The sequence below is a fragment of the Anser brachyrhynchus genome, assembly GCF_964034855.1.
Source record: "Anser brachyrhynchus genome assembly, chromosome: 3".
Classification (NCBI taxonomy): Eukaryota; Metazoa; Chordata; class Aves; order Anseriformes; family Anatidae; genus Anser; species Anser brachyrhynchus.
Window position 1 is genome coordinate 100,442,750 of NC_137696.1, and position 25,221 is coordinate 100,467,970.

Sequence of the window (25,221 nt, forward strand, 5' to 3'; positions counted from 1 at the left end):
ACAGTGACAAATGTTCATCTAAGTAGCCAGAGCCACGTAGGTATGTCGTTACTTATAAGTCACAGCGTTCAGTTATATTTTTCTCTGCAGGTCAATCCCAAATTTACTCCAATCCTTACTTCCTTTTCTTTTTGATTTTCTCTTGTTTTTTCTCTTTCTATTTTTCTATTTTTTTTCCCACTTCTTTTTTTTTTTTTTTTCTTCTTCCTTCCTGTTGCCTTTTGTCTTTTGCTTTTTGTCTCATTTCTTTTCTATGTTTTTGGACCCCAGCGATTAGTGTTACTATATTCTCAGCACATCAAAAAGGATAGCCCTGCTGGGCAACTCAGTTCTCCCCTTCCACTGGAAAACACATTTTTGAATTATTCATGAGGATATAGACAAACACAAAATGGAGAAAATAAAATCTATATGCACCAGTTATTATTATAACAGCTGGGTAAATATTAACAGATTTGATGCCAGCATCCCTATGTTCCTAAAATCTTCAAAAGAACATGAACTCAATGTAGTGCAAAGACACAGAAAAGAAACTTAGCATTCAGACCTCACCTGCCTGCACAGAGGATAGAAGTGTTTATTACTTATCCAGTTCTATCGTGGTCAAACTGAACATAAAATGAAAAAATAAAACAAATCAAAACAAGACAATTTGTTCCCAAAGTACCTCATATAACTCTGCCTTGAAACAAAGTCTGACTTTATTTTTTCTTTTTGAGCTTTACCTAAAAAGAATATATTGATATATGTATAATTAGGCACTAGAGGATATCCACATTTGAATACTTACTACACAGTAAACTACATACATTTTGGCCATAATGTGATGAGACAAAAAAAAACAAACAGTGCTTAACTGTGCATTTCCTGTATTTTGTTGGTTGATGTCACACTAATTAATGAAGAACACATGATAGTATACATAGTCACGTCTCAATGTCTTTATTTTCCCTGCCAAAATAAATAAATAATAATAATAATTCTTTTATAAATTTCTTATATTTTCTTGCCCTCCTTCCACAACTCCTTCTGCTATGTAGGGGTTTGAACCCTAACTGCCATCCCTGACAATGTTGGGAACAACAGTCACTTACCCATAATATCCTATAGTTTTGATTCTTGACAAAATAAGCATATGGGCCTTGAAGCTGCATTATATGAAATTGGATGCTTGGCACCAAATCTTGTTATAAATGTCACATTTGATTCTTACATGCAATGTTACAATAGACACGTTTGTCTTGTATGAAAGATAGAATTCAAGGAAGGAATACACATTGCCTGAGTTTAGCTTTCTTCATAGGTGTGTGGATTACATGGCTAAAGATTCATGTCTTCACATAAAATGCAGACCACCATATCAGGTAACGTGGTGTGACTGCACATCCACTCCTGGTTAACCTATATTCAAGTAATTCAGAATATCAAGACAATCAACACATCTCAGCAGTGATGCACGTTTATTATTCAGCCTTTCTCCTTTAACTGTAGACACTTCTGCTGTATTCTAGTACTAAAACTTCTGTACATATTCTTAAATATGGAAATGTCATGACTGAGAGAACTTACAAAAGCACAGTCTTCAGCTTACATTAGTTTGACTGCTTGGGTGCTATCTAAAAGCAGATTGTGACTTCCCTGACTGTCTCATATGCATATCTTTCCCACATTTTTCAGTCATAGTTTTTTTTTTGTTTTTTTTGTTTTTTTTCAAAGTGACTTGCATTGTATATACTGAATTTAAAATTCTTATTAATGGCTGAAACATAAAAGCTCAATATTTACCTCCTACAAGTGCTGATATTAGTGAAAATCAGTATACAGATCCTTGTAAAGAAATAGTGAGACAGTTCAATTTTTTCGAATTTAAAGTTCCTTTGCACTCCCCTTCCACTGCCTTACTTCTAATGTATGTGCAGAACATGCTAGATTACAGGCAATTCAGCACAAGGGATGACTAAGAGTTCTTGGTTATATTGAAAGCATATAGATTTTTGGAAACTCATCGTGTCTTAGAGTATCCTGCCTTGCTTTCAGTGGCTACTCCAGAAAGATGCAGGAGTTCTGTATAGGATGTGGGCATATATTTTGGCCCTACCTGCCAAGAGACGGTATCTCACATGGCAGCAGGTAACTAGCTACCTGTGGAGAACTGAGCTGAATCTTTAATGGCTGTCATTGAGAAATAGCTCATTAAGGTCTAAGAGAATGCTAGGAAAATGCTAGGGCTAGGAAAGAAAGTAGTATTCACCTTTAAAAAGGAATGGGGTTTAGGATATTATAGGTTAGAAAGCCTAACTTAACACTCATGACGATATTACAAGTTATTTAGAACTGCAAATGGATATATCTCAACTTGTGCACAGTTTTTGACACCATCTCAGGAGACATTTTGGGGCCCAGGTGCCTTCAACAGAAAATATATACATAGCTTGATAAAAAAAATATATATATATATATTCAAATAGCATGTTATCAATAAAAGTAAAATTTGGACGGGTATTTTTAATGATATCTCATTGAGTCTCTTCTGGATCTGATTTGGTCCAACATTTTATTGGTAATTTGGATGATGGATGACTCTCCCCAGGTCTGGTATTCTCTGTGAACTTGCTGAGAGCACACTCTGTCCCATTGTCCAGGTTGCTAACAAAGACATTAAACAGTACTGGCACCGGTACTGGTCCCTGAGGGACATCCGTAGCAGCCAGCTGCCAGCTGGACTTCGTACCACTGATCACAACCCTCTGAGCCCAGCAGTCCAGCCAAGTTTCCACTTGTTATATTCTTTACCTATCCAAACCATATCTGATCAATTTGGCTATAAGAATACTATGGGAGACCATCTCAAAAACCTTCCAAAAAGCAATGTGAACACCCAGTTCTGACTAGCCCACAAAGCTAGCCAGCTCATCACAGGAAACTGTCAGGTTGTTTAGGCGCAGTTAGGCCTTTGTAAATCCAAGTTGACTGTTCCCAAACACCTTTTTGTTCTTCATATGCCTCGATGTGGCTTCCAGGAGGGTTTGATACACAGCCTTCCCAGAAACTGAGGTTAGGCTGATTGCCCTTCTTGAAGATGGGTGTGGCATTTCCCATTTCTGAATCATGAGAAATATTCTCCAGTCACTACTCCAGAACACTCAAAATGTCAGACAGTGACTCTGCAATGATGCTGGTGATTTATATAAATACAAAGCAATCCTAAAATGACTAGGCAGCATTACATCAAAAAAGGATCTGAAGTTGATCATTCAGCAGTGTGATTTTGCTTTAAAATTCCCATTCTGTGGTCTACAGCTAGAAAATCATCCAAAAGTCATAGCAAGTAATTGTTTTACTTTACATGAGACTGTGTTCAGTTTTGGCTATCAGATCTTCAGAAAGTCACAGAGAAAGTGAGAAGAATTCAGGGAAACAATGATACAGTTGACAAGAAGCAATTGGTAAATTCACAGAAAAGATCATTTAGGACAGTTATTTGGAAGAGTTTTCTACAAAGATAGAGAAGCACTACAACAGGTTATCTCAGATGCTATACATTTCACTGCCTTGGAGGTTTTGGACTATACATTAGGCAAACAACTGTCAGCAATACTCTGTATATACCAATTCCATGTTACAGCAGAAAGATGAACTAAATTATCACTGAGACTTTTTGCAGCCTACAAATTCTATGATTTCACAGTACCTAATTGTGAGCTTTAATTAATGAGACTATTAATATTTCTAAACATATATGCAAGCTTTTCATTCAATCAAACTGTAAGAAACCTTGTAGGATCAAAGTACAAATTCTAGAAGAACCTCCTTCTCTCTTCTACAGTTTCTATGGCAAGTCATGAAGTTCTTCCAGCCAACAGAAAGCTCTTCCATGTTATAACAGGGTGCAATGAAAATTGTGTGGTGTTTTTCTTTTTCATTTTATATGAAAAAGGACACTCTTTCAATTTTCCTGGAACTTTTAAACAGAGACCATCCCATTTCAGCTTCAAGTGTTAAGAAACTTTATCTAAAAAAAATCTGTTCTTGAAAATGAAGATTTTGTTTGTTTTTCAGTGTCTTTTTTTTTTTTTTCATGAATTTCAGCCAACTTTTTTTTTCTTTTCTGTCAGAATAGTTATTTTGGTCAAAAAACCCCACACTTTAAGCATTCTTTAAACGGAACCCTGCTCCATCACATGCCTCACTGATTGCATCACTCAAATAGCTCTCTAAACCAATTCTGGGCTGCTAATGGAGTGAAGGCATGTCTACACCTCCTTCTTTTCCTGTTCCTCAGGGGCAGTGGGGAACAAATACTACATTTTCTCAAGACTTAAGATTGTTCTGGAGAAGCACATATGGAAGGTTCTTCATGTCCTTTGATCCTGACATATTTCTGACACTACAGAAACATTCAAACCTTAAAAGAGCAGCTGTTATTCTACTTGTGTATATTAGTAGATTTAAAACTAAAGATCATTGACTGGTGAATGTTTCCAGAAAATATGATTTAAAAATGAGTAAAAAACATGCTAATAATAGACCTTTGGAAGTTTTGTTGTTTCAGGACAATTTTTGTCTTTGTTAATTTATCTTTTGAACTGGGCTACTTTCTTTACCTGACAATTAAATCTGTGCCAACAGGCCGAAGACTTCAGTATACCTTAGATCAGGCTGTCGGTGTCCTCCTTGAATTACCTATATGAATATTATAGGATTTGTTACATAGCTAGAGAGCAAACAGGTCATGTGAACTGTTTTCCCTAATGCTGAGGGTGTCGTTTCTGCTGTACACAAATTGCATTAGGCTGATACTGGTGATTCTGAATTTCCTAGTTTATACTGACATTATTACCGACTCTGTGAGGACAAATGACAGTATGCTTGTACCTTTCCTTTTTACAGTTTGTTCAGGAGCTAAATCTTGTCAGTTCTAGCAATGTTTCTAAAAAAAAAAAAGTTATTAATTTTTATTTTCTTCCTATAGATTATAACACAAGTGAGCAAAAGCAAGCATGTAAGAAACATGAACTTTACGTGAGTTTCCGAGACTTGGGATGGCAGGTATGGTTATAAATTCTGTTTCCTATCAGTGCTAAATGGCACAATCTATTTTACTGTCTCCCAGTATTTACAGTCTGTTCTTCTCATGGTAATTGGTATTTCACTGATGAGAGACAAATTCTTTAAATGCATTCTGCAATGCAACCCTATCACTATCTCTTTACTTTTTTTGGCTGCTATTCTCTCAAACATTTTGCAGATGACTGACTTTACGATCTGGATTTATTCACTAAAAGATAAATCTGGACCATTACTCAAGATCTGAGTAGACCTGCAGTAGATAAAACAAAAATTCCCACAGTAAGCAAAGAAACTTTTGAAATTTGCACTCAAATTCTCCTTTCTCTAGTCTACTGCAACTCAGAGAGATTTCACTTCTTTGGGGTTCATAGGCAAGGAGAGCTTGGATCACTGCTCAGTGGCTTTTACACTGATGCTAAGTTGATGTAATTCCTAGGACAAACTCTCCCTGTTGTATAGTAACGAGAAAAAGAAGGTACTTGTAGTAAAAGGTCACAAAGACAGAGATAGGGCATGATGAGGAAAAGAAAATAGAGATCAGTCTAGTTTTTTGTTTGTTTGTTTGTTTGTTTGTTTTAAGATAAGGAGCAGTCTATAAAGAGAGAACAAGAAGGCCACCAGAAGCCTATAACCTAGAAATGTTGCATATGTTGTTAAGAAATCAGAGATGTCTGCTTTCACATTTCTCTGAATTATTTCAAACGGCATCTCTATGAGGAAAACAGACTATATAGTCTCGAGAAGAAAAAGTGTGCTCTTTAATGAAAGCTCATCCTTAAGACATCTAGCTCAGATTCTCATATCTTCTCAAGGCCCTGTCTGAATTTTGTAGTATGTGTATCCTCACAGCAGCCTGAAGAAGTAGGCAGATAGTCTTTTCCCAAGTTTGCAGAGCATAAGTACCCTGTCCATGGTGACAGAGTAAGTTTGTCGTATTGACTTGAGCTCAGGCTACTGAACAAGTGAGCCATTGTCTCTCTGTCTTTGTCAGGTATCACAAGTTCTTTCATTTTTTGAAATGTGAAATTCTGATATGCCCCCCAATGCACAAGGCTCTTAAATCAGTCAGTCAAGAAAGAAAATCTTTTTTTTTTTTTTTTCCACAAAAAATACTTGAAAAGTTCAGAGTTTCTGTTGGAGAACCAAAGTTACACTGTATAATAGTTGATCTGTGAGATTCGGGGTGGAGTCTCAGGGTGGAAAAAGAAACAAAAACCATGAAATAGGTACTTGCTTCTCTCCCTTTTTCCCACAGCAACTCCAATACCTTTGCCTAACAAAAGAAGAATTCAGCAAATTAAATGCATAGATTTCATTAACATTTTAAAATATTTTCCCCCATTTCATCTTTTCCGTATGCTGTTTGTGTTGGTAGACGTTCTCAAAATACATGATTCGGTACCATTCGACTGGGTAATCTCTAGTAACCATTAGTCTAATGAAATTATACAATTAATGGTAATGAATATGATGAAGAAAGAGGATAGATTTTAATTAATTTTGTTACACAAAAAAGCATCCAAGAGTTTCACTCTGGGAAGAAAAGTATTTTAACAAACATGTTTGGGCCTTTAATTCCTGTTACAGCCTCATTAGTTGGTATTCAGCACAGATTTCTCTTTAATCTAATTTTCATTGGAGTTTTGCAGGAAGAAAGCAAATGCTTTTCTTTTTCTCTCTTTTTTATTTTTTTCTTTTTGGCAAAAAAAGTATTTTAACATGCCACATTCTGAAGTTCATTTTGTCCTTGGACAAGTCTTAGTTAGCTTGATATAGTTTTATATTTTCTGAGTGAGGAAAAAAAAAAAGGAGTGGGTTTATTTGTTCTTGTTTTAGGACTGGATTATTGCACCAGAGGGCTATGCTGCATTTTACTGCGATGGAGAGTGTTCGTTTCCCCTCAATGCCCACATGAACGCAACAAACCACGCCATCGTTCAGACACTGGTATGCCTCTGCCTATGTTATACTTGTCTATTTTGCACTCATGTCTTGGGACAGGGCCTGTTTCTTCCTCTGCTTACTACTATTGAACCTTGATTATTTCTATAAATAATTACCCATTTCAAAGATATGATTTGATGATTACAGTGGAGAGCAGATGAACTGTCCAGAATGGTCTGTGCGATAGGTTTCCATTGCATTTCAAAAGCAATAATACATCAAAAGACCATGTCTTATTATTGGAGAATTGTGTAGACAGGAACCAAAGGGGGCCCCTGCTCCCCCGGAGTTTTTTGTAGCTTATTGAAGCTCCATGTTAGCATCTATATAATATACCTTACGGAATTGTTGACATTTGGCCACTCAGTGGACCTCTATTGTCAGCTGTTGGCAGAGAGCTTTAAAATGTAATTTAGTGTGAATCTTTGCAAACAGATGCATTTGCATGTAAGAAATTGTGTTCAGTCACGCCTGGCTAACAAATAGAACTTATTTATAAGTGTGTTTGGATTTGTTGCTCTGCCTGGTACATGTAAAAGATTTGCAGGCAGCCTTTTGCCTCTGCCAGTTAGTCCTGTGCACCAGCCAGAGCAGCCAAAAGGATGATCTTAGTTGGAGCAGCTGGCAAGTCCTCCTCCAGCCCAGAAGTATTCAGCTATATTTTCGAAAACACAGCACCTCCAGAAATTGAGACCTTTAGAATGCAATGCTATGGGTCTGATGTCTGGTCATGATTTTTCACCTGTGCCAGCTGAAGAACAGTCTCTGAACATCATCACTATTAGCAGACTGATTATGCAACAGAGAAATGAGATACACAAGAAGGGAGTGGGAGGATGAAATCAGGAGAGAAGATTGCCATCCTTAATGAGCTTCTGAAAACATCAAGGCACTTGACTGCAAATAGAGAAACATGGGTTTAAGCTTCCCTCTGATTTAAACTGATGATAGAAAAGTGTCCTTACACCTGACTATCCTGATGAGTCTGTGTTGCTTGTTGCTGATCTTCTTTGATTTTGACAAAAAAACAACAAACAAACAAACAAACAACAACAACAACAAACTTGTCCTGAAAAGCCTTTCCCCTTCAGAAAAGTGTGCAGCTTTTACCCTCCCGAGCAAAACCAAAAGTAAAGAAAATAAAACAAAACCCCCAAGCAAAGAAAGTTTGGTCTTCCCTGTTTGTTTCTGACAGAAAACAAAATTTTCTTGTGAATGTTGCTATCTTAAGTGAAATGGATATTCTTAGAAACTCAGCATGTTCTGAGACCTTTTTCTTTCCGTTCAACGTCTCATTTATGCACCTTCTACAAGTCCAGCCACCGGTGTAACATTATTCCTCTATCCCAGAACTGAAGTCAGCAAGATTCACAAAAAGAAGGGAAAAAGTCAGAGTCTGGAAATATACAGAATTGTGGTAAGAGGTTCAGGTGAAGTGGAACATCAAATGCTATTTGGCAAGGAATATAGCAATGTGCCTAGGAGATGATGAAGAACAGAATACATACAGTCCCGAACTGCAAAGAAATAGGTCAGCAAAGCAGAAGTTTAGCATTATGTAAACATTGCCCAGAAAATTTGCCAATATCAGTGCAATCCCCAGGTTAGAGTTCCTTTCTACAATTATGGGCTTTTAAATAAGAAGTGGCCCAGTGCTATTTTCTCTTCTACGTCTACTCTTTCCAAAAATGCTTAATTTACTATGGTTAAGAAATATGTGTAGATTGTCCACTTTTTTTTTTTTTTTTAAATTGGATACTTAGATTTTTCCCTCCTTTTTATGGCCTTTTTGGAATTGTGTGTCTCCCTCTGCATGTACTGTATATGCATTCAGTTGTGCAGCCAAAAAATCATGAGGCTAATTAAATTTTAACTGCACATAAATTAGATGAGATAACAGTAGTTGTATGCTTTCTGGTTTAAATTACGCACAATTCAGATTTACACAAGGTGTGCACATGGGGATGGCTTGGGAAACAATTATTCATACACCCCACCCTAATCCAAATGTAATCATCTCTCAGCCATACTGATTACACCATTCTAAAAAGGCCCACTCTTTGGTTTGGGGAGTGATTGTTCCTTGGTACCCCTCCAAACATTACTGACTCATTTTTCTTTTCTTTTCTTTTGTAATAAGCATAGGAGAAATGCTGGGCCAGTACCTCTCTCTCTTCTTTTTCTGAGGCTGAACTAAGGCAGACAGAAGACACAGATGCATATAAATACAAGATAGACTGTACTTAATAAATTACATTAGCTTTCTTTTCCTCCCATCAGACACTGAAAAGGTGCTGGCACGGAACTGACCTCATGGTCACTCAAGTCAGAGGGTCAGCAGGTAGACCCACTGATTTCCAGGCTTTTGGAATTATTGCCTTAATAAAGATGCTCACTCTTTAAAAGGCTGTGAGCATCACTGTTGTGAGGGGCTAGCAGGGCCATGGGGCTCCTTTCTGGGGTGGCAGGGGCTGGCAGAACCAGCACTGATGGCAGGGCAAACATCTGCTTAGACAAGGCACAATCACTCTTTTCTCCAATGCTTTGCTATTCATTTGTTAAACTGTTTTTAAATGTGTCTAAACCCTTTCTAAATTGCTACTTCAGAATTTATTATTGCTCATTTCAAAAGATCTTCTCATGGTAACAGTTATGTAAAAATCTTTTCCTGATAGACTGTTCTCTGTTGTCTGGCAAAGTCTCTGGGCTTATATCACTGCGAGACAGATGGCTCTAACAGATTTACAAAGACTTAACATACAAATGAAACCTATTACTGCTGAAGACTTCATCCATGCTTTAATAATCTCTTGCCCTCTGTATTACAACTCCCTCCTTTCTGGCCTCCCCAGTTTCCAAGTCTTCAGCACGTGTAGAGTATTACATCCAACCTTCTTTCAAGTACAAAGAACTTGTATTTCCCCAATTTTCAGATATTTCCACTAGATCTTGTTCAATCTGGGATGCTGTTCAAAACTGTTTTCCTTCTCTTTAACCTTTCATTGATATATTTCAGCCTAGTGTACAGAAAGCCTTCTCTGTCTCTGTCCTTTCCCCATACCTCCTGTCCAGCTGGCACCCACATTATGAATTGATTTTGACTTCAGTGGAAGTAGAATTGGATCCACAGATACCTAGATAAAACCTTTAAATACACTCATGCTGTCTGAAAACCTACATCTTACTCTTTCGTAGACTGAAAACAGTGTTTCAGTACCAGCCTTTGCCTGCACAGCCTTTGCTGCCTGTAACAAACTTTCCTCCATGCTGAGACTCTATGTGAGAAAGCATTTTAGCATATGCTGGAGTCTCAGTGAGACCAAGGACATGAGCATGTGCTTCATGTTAAGCATCATCCTCAGCAGAGATGGCACTAACATATGTGTTTTCCTGAACTACAGCCTAGCTTCAACTCTTTTCTAAATTTCATCTGAAAACCAACTTTGTATCTTGGCCGCTCCTCCTCATTTATCTCTCCATCTGCTATTATTGTATAACTCTGCCCGCACGATTGAAATCAGAGCAACATTCTGGAGGTAAGCTGTGCTTTAAAGTTGCTAACCGAGGAAAATCTGCAACCACAGAACTCTCTGAATTGCAAAGACATGTCTTGCACTGACGTTGTACTTGTACCTCTCTGTTTGATATATGAGCTATGTATTTATCTGTCTTTCAGGTTCATTTGATGTTCCCTGATCATGTACCAAAGCCATGCTGTGCACCAACAAAACTGAATGCAATCTCCGTGCTCTACTTTGATGACAGTTCCAATGTTATTTTAAAAAAATACAGGAATATGGTGGTGCGTTCATGCGGCTGCCACTAGAGTGAAAAAAATAATAATCTAAAGCAGAGGGGTTTATTCAGTATTGTAATAAAGTCAAGATATGAGCCTTGCTGATGAAAAGGCAGTCCTAAATTTGTTCCATTTCATGTCATCTCTCATTTAAATGTACAATATAATGTATATAGTAGCTTTTATTTATTTAAAAGTATATAGTTTCTTTTGTATGAGCAAAATTTCAAAACCATTTATATTATGGGTCACCTTACTATGCAGTAGAACTTCAAAAACTAATTTTTTCAATTGAACATACTGGAACCTATTTCATTCCATTTCAATACTTTTAAGTAAAACCTTTGTACTGATTTTTTTTTTAAGTTAGAAACTCCAGAACTTCTGTTACTGCTTCATATTGTTAAAGGAACTAAAATACGTTTGGTCATATTGTGCCAATGAAAACTGTGGAAAGGTATTTATTTAGAAAAAGGCACAGAAAAAAAAATAAACAAAACTGCTTGGCTAAACATATTTTTTCTTTTAGAAGTTCTGCTCCAGTAGAAAAAGTGAAATGTTGAACAGCGTTTAAGTAAATAAATAGTAGATAGAAAATAGAAGTGAAGAGATTGCACATAATTGTTGTAACTATTTTCTTTAACAAGATGAGTGTAACTGGAGGAGCGTGTTACTTCTTGGCTTGTGGGCCACAGGGCTTGCAAAAGGCCCAAAGCTTCAGGAATTCTGTGGAGACAGACTCTAGCATCTCTCTCTGACTTTCCAAGTTAACACTAAAAATTGAACTACAACATTCTTACCTCAAATCACATCAGTCTATTACCTATCACATCACACTACCGTGGCAAATATTTTTATAACAACATAAGGTCAAATCAAACAAAAACCACACAAGTGCTACCATTACAAAGACAAGTTATTATATACTTGACCCTGATGGTGGTTGTTCACAAGGAAAGATGAAAAACACCTTTCATAACGAACTGCTGGGTAATTTGCAGCCTACTTTTTGTCCCATCTTCCTTTCTAACAGGTTTGGTTTCAATAATAAGATGTAAGATGGGATATCTTTCCTTTTAACATCAGTTATTACAACTTTGAAAATTCTTAAATCCATACAAATCATTTTTAACCTCCCTAAATTTTCGGCCTCAAATAAAATCCTGTGGTTGTGAATTGCACAATTTATTACAGATTATCATTCCCATCACTACCACCCATATGCTTATTTTAAATTTACCACATTTAGAATATTTGGACATCTGTTTGTTTTCACGTTATCAAAATGGGAAAATAGTAACTCTGTTTTCTCTTTATTAAATGGCTAAGTATAATATGCTTTTATCATGAATTGCCTTGATTAAAAATGCTTCATTTAAACAGTTCTCAGAGTGTTGTTAAAAATGAATACAACATTTCAGTTTCTCTTTAGACAATCTATTCATGTAAACTCTGACTTTAGTGGTTATTTAAGACATATTTCAGAAAACTCAGATGATGACACTGATAAAATCAGTGTGTGTGTGACTGTGTATGCATGCAAATGTGCAACTGCCTTTTTTGCAGAAACTAATTTATCTTGCTATTGGAATATTACATACATCTTTTTATGCATACAATCATTTTTTGTTTTGTTTTGTTTTTTTTTTTTTTTTTTTTAATTAACAGTTCTGATTTCAGTCTTGGGAGCTCTTTCTCCTCGATACAACAGTTCCATTTTACACTTCAATTTCTATTTTATGCTTACATTACCTACATATCTATGTTTAGTTGCAGTTCATGCACAAGGGTTTATATCAAAATACTATGTCCCCAACTGAATTATCATTTTGGAACAGCTAAATAAAACAATTTAAATTCCTCAGTTACCTTCAGAAAATTTACTTGTTTCTGTATAAAGTGGGTAGGTGGATATGCTTTTTAGAACTTGATTTATTCTAAATAGAATTTGATGGAAACTAAGTTTGGGGTACATTAAGTAATATATTTTTAAATGATGGTGTACCATTTTGAGAATAAGAAACTGAAGATTATTGTTATATTATTCTTTAAAATATGCTGTTGGAATATATTTCTATATTTTGAGACATAATAAACCTCTAACGCTATCTTGTTCTACTGTGATTTTGCTTCTGACACATGACAAAATGACACCAGCTTCATCTATTCTCTTAAAGGTAAAAGCAAGAGATTGCCAATAGTTATGCATAGATTTTGTTGCAGTTCATTTTTTAATGAAGATAGTTTGCAAAATCACTTTTTTTTTTGTCTTAAGTTGCAGCTCATTGAAACATCTAATTTTTAAATAAATATTACACTTCCAAATCATACCTCCAAACTGCTCACATTCTGCTCAAAATATACTAGAAAGCAGAAATATTCTTTAAGATTTCCTTAAATACCTAACTGATCATTCCTCTGTTTGAAAGAAAGGATAGTGGCACCACCTTCACCATGCTCTGAACAAGGTTGTAGGTGTGTTTTCATGAAAACTTGTTCAGTTAATCCCTTCTACAAGAGTACCTAGTATAGGGCTTTTTGTTTATTAGGTTGTATCAATTAGCTTTTGCTTTATATATATTTAAACATAATATATATAAATATAAATATGTATATAACAATATGCATGTAACTGTATTGAATTATATATATATATATAATCTGTATTTATTTATATAGTTAGTTGCTAAGTTCATTCCATTATCATTTAGGAGACATGAGAATTTTATCCTTTTTAAAGTTGTTTAAGTTTTATGCATCCTTAACAATGGAAAGAGTTTAAAGAGCAAAAGAAAAAGAAAAAGGAAAACGAGCCAGCAGTGTGCACAAGTGGCCAAGAAGGCCAGCAGCATCCTGGCTCATATAAGAAAGAGTGTGGCCAGCAGGACTAGGGAAGTGATTGTCCCTCCGTACTCGTCTCTGGTGAGGCTGCACCTCGAGTACCGTGTTCAGTTTTGGGCCCCTCACTACAAGAAGGACATCGAAGTGCTGGAGTGCAATGAAGCTGGTGAATGGTCTAGAGAACAAGACTTATGAGGAGCGGCTGCAGGAACTGGGGTTGTTTAGCTTGGAGAAAAGGAGGCTCAGGGGAGATTTCATCACTCTTTACAGCTACCTCAAAAGAGTTTGTAGCGGGGTGGGAGTCGGTCTCTTCTCCCCAGGAACAAGGAACTGGACAAGAGGAAATGGCCTCAAGTTGCATCAGGGGAGGTTTATGTTGGATATTAGGAAAAATTTCTTCACTGAAAGGGTTGTGAAGCATTGGAACAGTCTGCCTAGGGAAACGGTTGAGTCACCATCCCTGGAGGTATTAAAAAAACGTGTAGATGTTGTGCTTAGGGACATGGTTTAGTGGTAGACTTGGCAGTCTGTGGTTAATGGTTGGTCTTGATGATCTTAGAGGTCTTTTCCAACCTAAACGATTCTATGACTCTGAAAATTATTGTTTCATTATGGGTCAGAGCTTCTAAATCTTCGATTTACTCATAATGTTAACATTATTACTATACATTCTTGACCAAAATCAAATGTTTGCAGTATGCTACCAGTGACCATTTCTATGGCTTAGAAGTATTCACCCTGTGGTAGTCAGAGCTGAAACGTGCAGTATTCCAGCAAGAATTATTTAATCTTCCTTTAAAAGCACATAGTCCTGTGACTGTGATGTTGATAAAGTCCTGTGAGTGCAATGATGGCAAGGTGAGCTCTGACTGACTGAAGTGTAGAGCATTTGCAAATTCTCTGATGTGCTAGCCACATTAACAGGCTTCCTCTAGTTTGGAACCTGATGGGCACCTCTTCTTTTTCTGGAAGTCCATTTCTACAAAGTATTTATAGGGTCAAGTTTTCCTGAAATTGGCCAAAGGTTTAAATCTTTCATTAATTAGGAAACAGGTGGGAGAGGTTTACTGATAGTCAAGAACATGCTTCTTTCAGTTTGCATTAGCCCCTTTTTTTTAGCCAAAAAATAAATTCATATAAAGCTGGCTGGTAGCTGACAACATAGCAGTGCATCCAATCACTATGAAACAACTAGAGATTTCTCAGACAAACGTTGGCATGGATGTCTTCAAGCAAGAAGGATGATCGTTCCTTGTTCTTGTTGAAAGTTTATCCTGACTGACAAGTCCTTTCCAACCGTGTGACTCTTCCTTCTGCAGTGGCCTGTTTAGGTTTTTAGATACATTTGCATTTGTATTGAGTGACTAGGTAGTTAATATAAAAGGAACCATATGAGAAGTTCAGCTATCTTCAGGACTAAGAAACCAGTCCTTCATAGCTGCACAGGACTGCGCAGCTGTTTATTTTGAATGCTGGTACCTGTAGGACTGTAAAACAATAGTTAGCATTCATATTATGATAGGAGCCAAATGTTAGACAATTCATGACCTCATTGTATTAAATTCTACATAGCTGAGTGCTATTTGTTACATCTATACCGTAGACACTGGTACTGAGGCTTTCATTATGGACAATATAGAGGAATTGCAGTTTTGGGTTACAATTCATCAATTTCTGAGCAAAGACTACAAACTGGGTTTACAACAGTGGCTGCGCTATAGACCTTTTCTGAGCAACTGCAGGAAATGGCAACCCATGACACTTTTCAAACACCATTATATTGTTTTAAAATTCCTATTTTTTATCATGCTGTCAGACACTACCATTTTGGAATAATTTTTTTCTCATCCATTTTACCTGGTAAATGTTGTCTCAATTGCTGACTGCATATTTTTTCTGTTCCATTTATTTTTTTATTGCCTTGCAATGCCTGCATGGCAAATTGACTCAAAGATGACTCTTAAGGTAGTTTTAAAAAGTTCTTAGGCTTGTACTCATAAGATTCTGAATTGTTTCAGGAATAAGCAGAGGTTTCTAATAACCAAGACTTTTAAATTATGTTCTTTGCAATCTCTACCAACTTTTCTGCTCACACATTCGGCTGTGCATTGGGAGAATCTGACATGTGGTGCTTGAATGACGAACAAGCCACATGTGAATTATACAGCATTATCTTTTACTATCTCATCTGCAGTCAGAGAACTTGCAAACTGTGATTTACAATGTGTTACTGGATACTTACTCACATGGCTTGAGCAAGAGCTTGATTAAAAACAAAAGAAAACTAAACTAAAAATCCAACAAAAACCAGCAAGAGGAGATTTTCTTGCCATCTTAATTCAAATAAATCATCACCAAACGTGGTACATGAGGGATCAGGAATCTCATGTGAATTAAATGGGCCTTTTGCATTCTGTTTTCCATATTTACAACACATGACACAGCCATTTCTCCTGACTGCTACGTTTCCAGCTAAATGCTTTGTGTTCTGTTCCTGCATGTTTTTGCTGCCAGATGGGCACCATCAATTATTATTATTAATAGGAATGAAGATATTTTCATTGCTTTAGCAGATGTTAATGCTTTATAAAAGAAGTATGTGTTATTATTATTGCCACCTTACAGGTACAGAAAGGTGGAGACATTTGCCTAAGATTAGAGCAGGAGAGAAGCAGTACAGGGGAGATGAGATCTCCAGCATCCCATGCTCTAACACTTATCCCACACTGTTTGTGGAGTGACAGATACACTTCAGAGTCCCATCACTGCAGCTCGTATCTCTTACTGATTATCGGCAATCTTAGGGCTTTACCTGGACCTATAATTGCATTTACCAAGTACTTTTCAAGTTTCATGATTATTTTTTTTGGTGAAAATCCAGGCAGTGACTGATAAAATCTGGGCATGTGCAGGGTGCAGACTCTACCTTTCTATGTGTGGGTGGTTATATTTTGAAGCTATTTCTATGGAATTAATCAAGATCTCTTTGAATCAGATCTTGGAGCACCTTTTCAACAAAGTTGTAAATCTGTACCAGTGGAGTTGAAGGCAGTGATTCCTCCCTCCGTCCCTTTTCCTCCTTACACACTTCTTCTGCTCAGTGAGATGTTCATCAATGAGTTAAGACTATGTTAAAATCTCTGTAGCAGGGGATCTCAGGGCAGATGTTGGCTGGAAAGCAACATATTTTCCAGGGAACAGTTCTTCGAGAGAGTGGAATTGAAGCAGAGATATGGAAACAGGACCTTGCCTGTCTAACTTGTTCTGGTCTCTTCTGGGTCTCCAACTGACTTGTGAATAGAAACATTTATAAAAATGAGAAAGATCTTCAACTAAGCTGTAATGAGAAAACTTGGAGAGGGCTTTTTCTCTGCCCCCAAGAAGTCCTTCCGCAAAGGAGAAATCTAGTCTCAAGCCTAGAGCTACTCAGCTGCTCAGAGACCAAAAGTTAGACAAGACAAGGTGGAGAAACATGGCACATACATCAAAATTCCTTAATTGATCTAATTGATAAACAATGCTTTTCATGTCTGATTATCTTGGTTGCTGAGCTGTCTTGAATTACTTGCCACAAGAAAGTGTGTTCCCTTTTATTTGGGCCAATTATATACCCACTACCGGGATTCCTTTTCAAAATGAGTGTTTCTTCCTTAAGCTCTGAAACAACTCTTTTCAGCCTTCTCCACGTTATCTGTTTTGCTATTCAAGACTAACAACTCCCACAGGGAATGCTCTTTCCTACACTGTGCTGCAGGGATGGAACAAAGACAAGACCTGCCAAGCCAGTTACTTGTTTAATTGGGATGTAAAACTTTGAGAAACCTTTTTGCTAACTTTTCTTTTCCTTTTTCTCACTTGTCTGGGATTTTCTTGATTTGATATAATGTTATAAATTCTTGTGGATAAAGATGTGTAGGTAAGTACATAGAGTTCCATGAAACCTTCCTTTGAAAAGTATTTGTGCATTTACCAAGAAAATTTAACTATGTCGATATAGCTAGTAAAAAACTTGAATTAAGGAAGCAAACTACTGACCCTGGTCAAATTTCATGTTTTGAAATCTATTAATTCAGACAAAATTAAAGAGTTAATTAGCAGGATCTATGTTGCTTACCTCAGGACATATATCCAAGGACCAGATAGTTACTCTCAGATACACTGATATAAATCCACGAAAATTAGCAGTGGCCTTGAAATCCTCATGAACATATTTCTGATTCTTACTGTTTATCTGTATTGGACAGTGAGGTAATGAGAACTTTACTTGAGCCAGAACACAATTTAACTGCTTAATTCTCAGTTTTCTTCTCCTTATAACCAAGCCACTATGCTTTTGCTCTTTCCTATCATCTATCCACAGCAAAAACTGGCTGAAAGTCATAACATACAATTCTGGGGGAAAAAAACACTCAGTTCAGAATTGAACTGAAATTCCCAAACTTGCATTAGTTAGAAAAAAAAAATAAAAAAAAAATAAAAAAAAAAAGATCACAACAACATTTAAGATCGAAAGCATCCAAACCCAGGTTGGTGGGAGCAGAGGACCCAGGGTTATGTCCACATCTTGCAGAAGCCCTGGCAGCTTGGCAAGGGCTGGGGTGGCGGGGTGCCGACGTACCCTGACGAGGAGCCAGGACTGCTGGGGACTGCGGGTTCCCAGGTTCATGGAAAGCAGCCTGGAAGCTGCAGGGTTCCCTTCTCTGACACAGTCCAGATGTGGGGGCTGTCCAGGAGATCTGCATCTTCATGTCCACTGCAGGCAAATGGGAGAGGTGTCTGGCAGAACCATGCACGGTCAAGCACACTGAAAATGTCAGCATTTTATCAGAAAAGTGCTTAAAGATATGCCTCTATTTCAACAACAGAAAAATATTCATTGTAAAATTCCCATACTGGCTAAAAGCTGTACTAGTGTTACTCAGTGAAGCTTCACTGACATTTTCACAGAGGTTTCCTCATCTTTGGCAGGAAAGAATTTGACCCCTCTCTTCAATCATGTTACACCCCATTTCCACCAAGTGTCTCTAAGTTTTTTGCCATTCTCTTAGCTTTTCCCATGATGTAAATACAAACTACAGTAGAAGAGATTGTGTTCCTCTGGATTTACTGTAGAATAACTAAGTAGTATTGCTAAATGCTTCTTACCATGTTTTCCTTTCACTCTTCTGTATCTTTCCCCTAAACTGAACTCTGCTGTTGAAAAACCTATAAGAAATAAGCCAATAAGTCAGGTAATAACTGTCAAGGCAAGAATCAGATTACATGCATATATTTCCTTTTTTTTTTTTTTTAATTTAAGTAACTAAATATAATACACAGCTATGATATCCCTCTCCTTAAAATCCTTGGTTACAAGGCAGTAGGAACAGCTCTGCATATGTTCATAGCTGATTGCAGGTGTGTAGGTTCCCTGAAAGCCTTCATTGTAGCTCTGTCTTCTAAAATGAGGCTGTAACTAAGCTCAGCACTAATATTCTTGTCTGAGTGCAACAATGGCAGTGCAGATGGCTTCTGCCCTGGCTTCTACCCTATCCTATGAAGCTAGTCATGCTATTTTAGCTCACAAATGGGATCTTTTCTTCTGCTGATTTTTTTGTTTTGCTTTGTTGTTGTTGTTGAACAGACTGTTTCACTAGAAGGTTACTAAGTATACTAATACCAATACCTCCAGAAGGGCAGCCAGGAATGGTATTTCCATTGACATAGCTGGGTCATGAGGAGGACACTTGTGCCCAGGTAGATTTTCATGATATAAATATATGTCTTTTGCATTCTAGATATTAAAAATGACACAGTAGTTTTCTACCAAGAATCAGAACTCCATCAGATTGCAAACCACATTTATATAGGTGTTTTTTTTTTCTTTCTTAATGGTTCTGTATTTTTCTCTATAATCTTGTTTTCATGATTGCCCAAAGCCTGCAGAATCCCTCTCACTCATCATATGAATTGCTGCAACTAACTTCCTGTGAACTACTCTAATTTCATGCATTTCTAAAGATCCACTTTCTATCTGTGTAATTACCACACTCATTTACATGCAAACAGATGCTTTGGTAATTACAGTCTTGTTTGCTCATTTTCTCACCAATATCAGCCTTTTCTCTTTCACAGTCATGCTTCAGTCTTTTCACACTGCAGAAAAGTTGGTATTCTGTCAATGAAAATTTGGGCAACTTCCATTTTTTTCCCTTAAAAAGAGAAAAGGAAGTGTTTCTAAGGCTATTTTTATGTGACAGAATCCAGCAGTTTTATGCAGATACTTGAGCTAACCCTATTCCAGAAGCCGTGCAGATGTGTTATTGCACGTTTCCAGATTGTTTGCAATACTAACAGCATGTCAGTCAGAACCTACATCTTGACATGGAGGTACACTACATGGTGTAGAAATATATGAAAATGTTCCTAATCATCTGTGGGTCTCTGAAGAGAGCTGATAAGATCCAAACAGTTTTGCAAAAGTTTGTGAATGGCAATTTAATGTGTATGTTTTTCCTCTTTGGTATGTGTATGTGTTTCCTCTTTGGTGTGAACAGTGCAAGCAAGCCAAGGCAAAAAATCAAAGGATCTCTAATTCAGTGAGTACCTTTCTGTAAAGAGTATTCAGAGAGATGCTGAGCATCAACTTGCTTTGAAATCAAGTTGCTATTTTTCACTTATGGCTTCCTTTCTCTTGAGCCTGTCTTGTAATCTTTGGTTTCATGTAGGACCCCAGCTGTCTTAGAAGTTCTGTTATAATAGCACCATCTTCTGACTATTGTCCTGTCAGGAGTACTTTTATCTTTGATTCGTTGCATCTCTGAGGGTCCTACTTTTGCAAAAACTGATAGCTCCCCTGTCTCATGCATTGCTTCGAAGATGCAGTGAAGTGGTTAACTACATTAGACACTTAGCCATACACTCATCTGCACAGAGCTGAGAATTTCTTCACTTTGGCAGCCTGATATTGAAATGTACACACAATTCCAATGAAAATGCAGAGAGAATTAAATGAAAATAGAAAATGTTCTGCTGATATTTTTGATGCTGGCTAAGATCTGTAGGAATAGGAGCCACTGACAGCACTTGTCTTCTCAATCTCTTCCAAGGTCAAGATTGTATGGTAGATATTTTCTTTTTTTAAAAAGGTCTATTACAGTATACATGCAGTCCAGTTAGTAAAGTTTTAATATAACTCAAAGTAGCCTTATTTAACCTTCGCCTTGTTAAGCACAAAGATGTAAATCTTTGTAAATATTCAAATCAATACAAATGGAGATATTTTCCTAAAGGAGCCCCTTCATTTGTACAGTTTTCATATTGTACCTACTTTATTTAACCCTTGGCTGTGTTCTAGTACATAAGGATCCTTTCTCCCCATTTTTGTCTGGCTGGTAAAGAAAAAAAACAAAAACAAAACAGCAGTGACTGTCTATAAAAACTATTTAGTCAATTAATTTTGGAAAGGCTGAGGACTGATGTTTGAGGTCACATGTTTAGCTCATATCATATAAGTTATTACTAAAACTTAAGATACAGTTTCAAGATTATAAGCCCAGAGTCTTGGGCTTCATTTATATGAGAAAAAGAGAAGGGTTCTTAATCTCTGGATTGTTTCCTTGCTTCTGTCTCTGATTCACTATGAAACTTTGGAAATCAAAAATTCCATATTTGCATGTCTTGATGATGCATTTATAAAAGACAAATGAAATAAATTAGTTTTTGTGAAACATTCTGAGATTGAAATTTGTAGAGCAGAACAGAAATAGTGCTACTTCGGGCATTGAATGTTGGTTTGTTTCCTAATTCTAGTCTACCATATGCTTCTTTTTGTGATAGGTGAAAATTTTCAAAGATAGGTTTGCCTTGGTAGGACTTAGGCACCTTATTCTGTTCTCATTTGTAATACAATAATAGAAGCATTTATTAATATCACAGGTGAATTAAGAGGATAAATTCTTTAGTGATAATGAAGGACTCAGATATATCAGTAGTCATGTAAGTTATTTGCATATACACACCATGTGATATAGTACTTTATTAGAAAATTATACCTTATTTATCGAGGCTCTTCCTTCCCTATATTCTGATGTGCTCACTTGATTTCAATGTTATAGTTTGTTCCACCCTAAAGAACTTCTTTAGTGACTATCGAAGGTGGTTATTTGCTCAGGCTATCTATCTATTTATTTATTTATTTATTTGTATCACTTCCTTTGAAGTGACTTCCTCCAGTCTCTAAAACACTGATGTTCTTGTTCTCAGAATATTTGACATATTGTGAAAAAGACTGAGAAACATAACGTATAGAGCTGATGGCTCACTGGAACTGAGAGGAGGTTTCTGTAATTAGTGACATAGTGGGATGATTCATTGCATTACAGAAATATTTCCAGGGGCGTACATGCTCAAGCAAGGTGTACACAGTTCGCTCCTGCCATCTACAAGTAGGGCAAGAGAGAACTGAAATCAGTGCTTAAATATACTTGTCAGTTGTGTTGATCTTTATTTCCCTGATGACATTAATCTATGAGTGAATAAGCCAGAGAGAAGTACAGGTGGTTATGGTAACATTCTTTACTGTATAGCTCCTTTAGGACATCTATTGATGTCACTAGAAACCAAAGGGTTCAGGTTTTATGCTTCAGTTTTAGCACACTCAGTGTCATCTCCATTTTTTAACTTTGGAAGCATATGTCCAAAATCATAGTGAACTTGCTGGATCAGAATACTTGCTACTCCCAACCCTACATTTATTTTCAGACTAAAAAAAAAAAAAAAAAAAGGTAGATGGAACTATAGACCTCATCTATAATGAGAAAGTGGATAACTATCTCAAAATAGTTTGGAGCAAGAAGACTGTGCGTTCAGTTAAAATACTGGTGAGGTGATATCCCCAGATGGGTTTAGATCTTGTTTTGATTTCTGGCTATACATTTTTGTTTCATCTCCTGAACAAATGGTAGATGCTGAACATCCCAAGGGACCAAGAGCCCTTAAGGAACAACAGAGACACCCCAAGAAACATTTTGTTTTTTCATATTTCTCTTCTTAACTTTTCAGTCTCTAACCCTGTTTATACTGGTGAACTGTAATGTATATTTAATGTCTCTACATTCAGAAATCTATCATGCAAGCTCCCCTTGATATCTAAGCGCTTCTAAGTGAAACCACTTGGAAACCAAGTGAAAACCATCATCAAGGTCCCCAATTGGCTCCTCCATCCACTGCACTAGTACACATAAATCCTTGTTGACCTGGTGATCACAAATCACCAGCATCCATACTAAGGTCTGTTTGACCAATTATTTGCCTAACCAGTTTCTTGTTCCTTACCATATCTCTCTCCTCATGCTACCCGTTAAGATGCAAATCTTGAAGGCAATCTTGGCTGCCTGCCTGCTTTTCATATCAATCTCTCTGTGTCTTTTCTATAATCACTGTCCTCCATCACCCAGTCCACAAATCTGTCTCCCATTTCCTTCAAATCGCTGTTCTAGCTAAGCTCTGTAAAAATAAAAGGTAAGGCATAACAGGCGTTTTGGGGACAGTGCAAAGGTCAAGAGTGTGAAGTTGAGGAAATTCCACATCTCTTCTTATTGTATGCAGAGAGGTAATGCGGATCTCCATTTCTCTACAGCACCATCTGTTCTTTTAGATCAGCGCTTCATAACATACCACAGAATCTTTATGAAAACCTATTTCTATATTTGTATTATTTCAAGCCATGAGATATATGACAAGTTCTAAACAGTTATAATTCTCCCTTTACTAATTTTAACCTTCTGAGCATTGCTACCTCATCTGCCATTTTTCATTTTCCTCTTCACCTGCTATTGCTGTGAAAATGGTTTTAGTTCTCTATTTGTTAGCACATATTCTCCAACTATTTGCACATATGTGTCTTTCTCTCTGATGTTTTTTGTTTTAAGTGCTTTATTTGCATGTATAAATAAGGAAAATATCTCCTCCTGGAATACAGATTGGCCTTTGAATGGAATTTTAGCCTTTTTTTCATTTAATCTATTTCAAACAAGTGATGTGCTGTTGACTGCAATGAATTGGTTTATGCAGAATACCACTGGAAAGGCCAGAACACAATGTGAAAATCCCAAGCTGTACATTCTGCAGTTGACTTTCTGAGTTCTCTGGATGACAGGTAAAAGTCAGTTGCAAAGAGCTAGGTCTCTCTGAAGTATGAACCTGTGCTTGGCTGATTTGTGGCTTCTTCCAGATAGTGTGTGCAGAGTACTAGACTGCTCCATGAAGGATGGCACAGAAAGTAGAGCATGGCGTAGTCCTCTTACATCCTTCTTCAGACAAGTTTTGCTCTTACTTTGCAGTTGCTGAGCATGGGTGTTTGGTCTGCATGGATCAGTCCCAATTCACACTGTCAAAGAGCAGCAGTGTTTTTTACATGAAAACAATACTGCTTGGGCTGTGTTTTGTTACCATCACATATGACTTTGCTTTGAGATGTCGTGCATAAGGCTCAAAGCTTCAGTCCTTGGGCTAGATCTGCAGCTGGTGCTTTTTGGAGTAGCTTTATTATATTTGATTGATATCACCTGGAGAGTTGACACACCTGCAGCAACGAGAAATGGAGCTTTCCCATGTCACGGCACTCTGTGACAGCACTGTGCACAAACAAAGGAAACCTGGATCTGGAATTCACCCAACAACCAGCATACATCTCAGTGACAAATAATGGAAAGATACAAAAAGCCCAGATTTTAGTCCCATGGGTTCTACATGCAATTGAAAAGCTTGAATTTCTGTAATTTCTAGACTTACTCTTGTTGTTTGATAAAAAGCACTTGTAACAATTTTACTAGTTGACGAAAATCTGATTAGAATCGCAGTATAAACTCCTTTCCCTTTCTAGCTCCCCTGATTTTTTTTTCTGTTTTACTGCCATTGAAATAGATTTTGAGTAGGTAAACTAGGTATAATCACTCCTCTTATGTTTGTTTTTACCTGCTATTTAGAGTATTTGTCAATTCTTAGAGCTCAGACAGCCACAGAAAAATATGATTGATAATGAATTACAATGTGTGAAAATGCATAAAGATATGATCATCTACTGTCTTTTCAGTTACCACATTTGTGCTGTGACTGCTGTACTTTCATTTTAAACTTATTCATGAAAGTATGAAGAATAAGTAGAAATATGAGAATGGCAGACTCTGCTGGGATTGTTGGATCCTTCTTGGGGCCTGTTCGCAAGGAGGATCTCAGGAAGTGAAAGAAATTTCAAGATTTGGATTAAAGTCCCTCATGGATAGTAAGATGTTATGGATTGTTTTTTTATAAATTCTTTCTTAAGCAGCAGGAAGTAAGTTTGTGTAAAAGTAAGGTAATAAAGTAAGCATTATAATGAATATAAATTAAAATTTATTATTCACAGAAACATCATTTTCAAACACATAACTAACAATAGATACTAGGAGAGACCGTTCTGAGAGCAACTGTGACAATCATAATGATAATCAATCTTCCAAGGAAGCTCAAGCTGAGTACTACTTCATATGGTACTTCTGCTTACTTAGTACATACTGCAATTGGAGTCAGGAGTCTGACTAATGGGAAAA

General features: G+C 36.9%; 1 protein-coding gene across 3 annotated transcripts in view; it reads left to right on the forward strand.

The window, feature by feature from the left end:
* Window positions 1-23,788, forward strand: part of BMP5 (bone morphogenetic protein 5) — a 66,586-nt gene extending 42,798 nt beyond the window's left edge. For 2 of the 3 annotated variants that reach the window (XM_080586496.1, XM_080586498.1), the window contains 3 exons: window positions 4,973-5,049; window positions 6,907-7,017; window positions 10,691-12,918. In XM_080586496.1, the coding sequence (XP_080442622.1) occupies window positions 4,973-5,049; window positions 6,907-7,017; window positions 10,691-10,840 (338 nt within the window). In that variant the 3' untranslated portion in view covers window positions 10,841-12,918. Of the gene's footprint in view, window positions 1-4,972; window positions 5,050-6,906; window positions 7,018-10,690; window positions 12,919-23,704 lie in introns of those variants that run through there. The other variant, XM_080586497.1, reaches the window with a different exon arrangement.
* Window positions 23,789-25,221: the final 1,433 nt, after the last annotated feature.